Genomic DNA, 1,420 nt, shown 5'->3' with positions numbered 1-1,420 from the left:
AATAGATGTAGACATGCAAATGTCACTTGACAGCTTGTTTCCAAGTCTATGTGTTACCTGAAATGGATGTTCATCTCTGTTACTATGGGTTAAATGATGTGACATAGTGATTCTGAAAGTGATTGGTGACTGAAAGGCATACAGTGTGTGTAATGAACCAATGCTCTATTTGTGCAACAACTAATCCATATTTGCCTTGTTCCCCAGCACACATTTCATTGCTCACAGCAGTGACCTCCACAAGGCCTGTCCCGAGGGCATGACAGAGAACCAGACATGGGTCCCAGAGTTCACCCTGCAGGGATTCCAACTCAGCCCAAGGATGCAGATACTCCTCTGCTGCCTCTTCTCCCTGTTCTACACTTTGACTCTGTTGGGGAATGGAGTCATTCTGGGGCTCATCTGGCTCGACTCCAAACTTCACACCCCCATGTACTTCTTTCTCTCCCATCTGGCCATCGTTGACATTTCATATGCTTCCAACAATGTCCCCAAGATGTTGGCAAACCTTCTTGATAAGAAAAAAACTATTTATTTTGTTCCATGTATAATGCAGACATTTTTGTACATGGCTTTTGCTCACACTGAGTGTCTCATCCTGGTGATGATGTCTTACGATCGGTTTGTGGCCATCTGCCACCCCTTACAATACTCTGTCATCATGAGCTGGAAAGTGTGCACCAGCATGGCTGTTGTTTCCTGGACCTGTGGCTCCCTCTTAGCCCTGGTCCACGTTGTTCTCATCCTGAGGCTGCCCTTCTGTGGTCCTCATCAAATCAACCACTTCTTCTGTGAAATCCTGTCTGTCCTCAAGCTGGCCTGTGCTGACACAACACTCAACCAAGTTGTCATTTTCGCAGCTTCTGTGTTCATCTTAGTAGGACCACTGTGCTTGGTTCTGATCTCCTACACTCGCATCCTGGTGGCCATCCTGAGGATCCAGTCAGGGGAGGGCCGCAGAAAGGCCTTCTCCACCTGCTCCTCCCACCTCTGTGTGGTTGGGCTCTTCTTTGGCAGCGCCATCGTCATGTACATGGCCCCCAAGTCCCAGCACCCTGAAACACAGCAGAAGATCCTTTCCCTGTTTTACAGCCTTTTCAACCCCATGTTGAACCCCCTGATCTACAGTCTGAGGAATGCTGAGGTCAAAGGTGCTGTGAAGAGAGTGTTGTGGAAACAGAGATCAAGGTGAATACCCAAGGGAGATTTTGAAATATACAGTGTATTTTCTATGAGATTGTGGGAATGGAAATAAAAATGCCTTACAATCTGATTGCATAGATTTCTGAGGTCATGAGCATATGTTCATTAGAGTTTACCCCTAAGCGCTAACCAAATTCCAAAGCACAGTCAGGAAGGCACAGATGGTACAGGTCACAAGGAGTCAGGAGGAAGCAAAGCAAAGGAGCAGCTAGCCATG

At 47.1% G+C, this 1,420-nt stretch overlaps 1 protein-coding gene across 1 annotated transcript; it reads left to right on the top strand.

Annotated features, from left to right (window-relative positions):
* The first annotated feature begins 259 nt into the window (after positions 1 to 259).
* Positions 260 to 1,192, top strand: LOC110566490 (olfactory receptor 2A5). The gene has a single exon (XM_021664347.1). It carries the CDS (start codon positions 260 to 262, stop codon positions 1,190 to 1,192), a length of 933 nt encoding a protein of 310 aa, XP_021520022.1.
* The last annotated feature ends 228 nt before the right edge of the window (positions 1,193 to 1,420 follow it).

The sequence above is a fragment of the Meriones unguiculatus genome, chromosome 3 (assembly GCF_030254825.1).
Source record: "Meriones unguiculatus strain TT.TT164.6M chromosome 3, Bangor_MerUng_6.1, whole genome shotgun sequence".
Lineage (NCBI taxonomy): Eukaryota > Metazoa > Chordata > Mammalia > Rodentia > Muridae > Meriones > Meriones unguiculatus.
The sequence above is the reverse complement of the archived record's forward strand: the minus strand, read 5'-3'. Positions and strand labels throughout refer to the sequence as shown.

Coding starts and splice junctions, on each gene's coding strand:
- LOC110566490 (XM_021664347.1), top strand. CDS start 260: ATGACAGAGAACCAGACATGGGTCCCAGAGTTCACCCTGCAGGGATTC.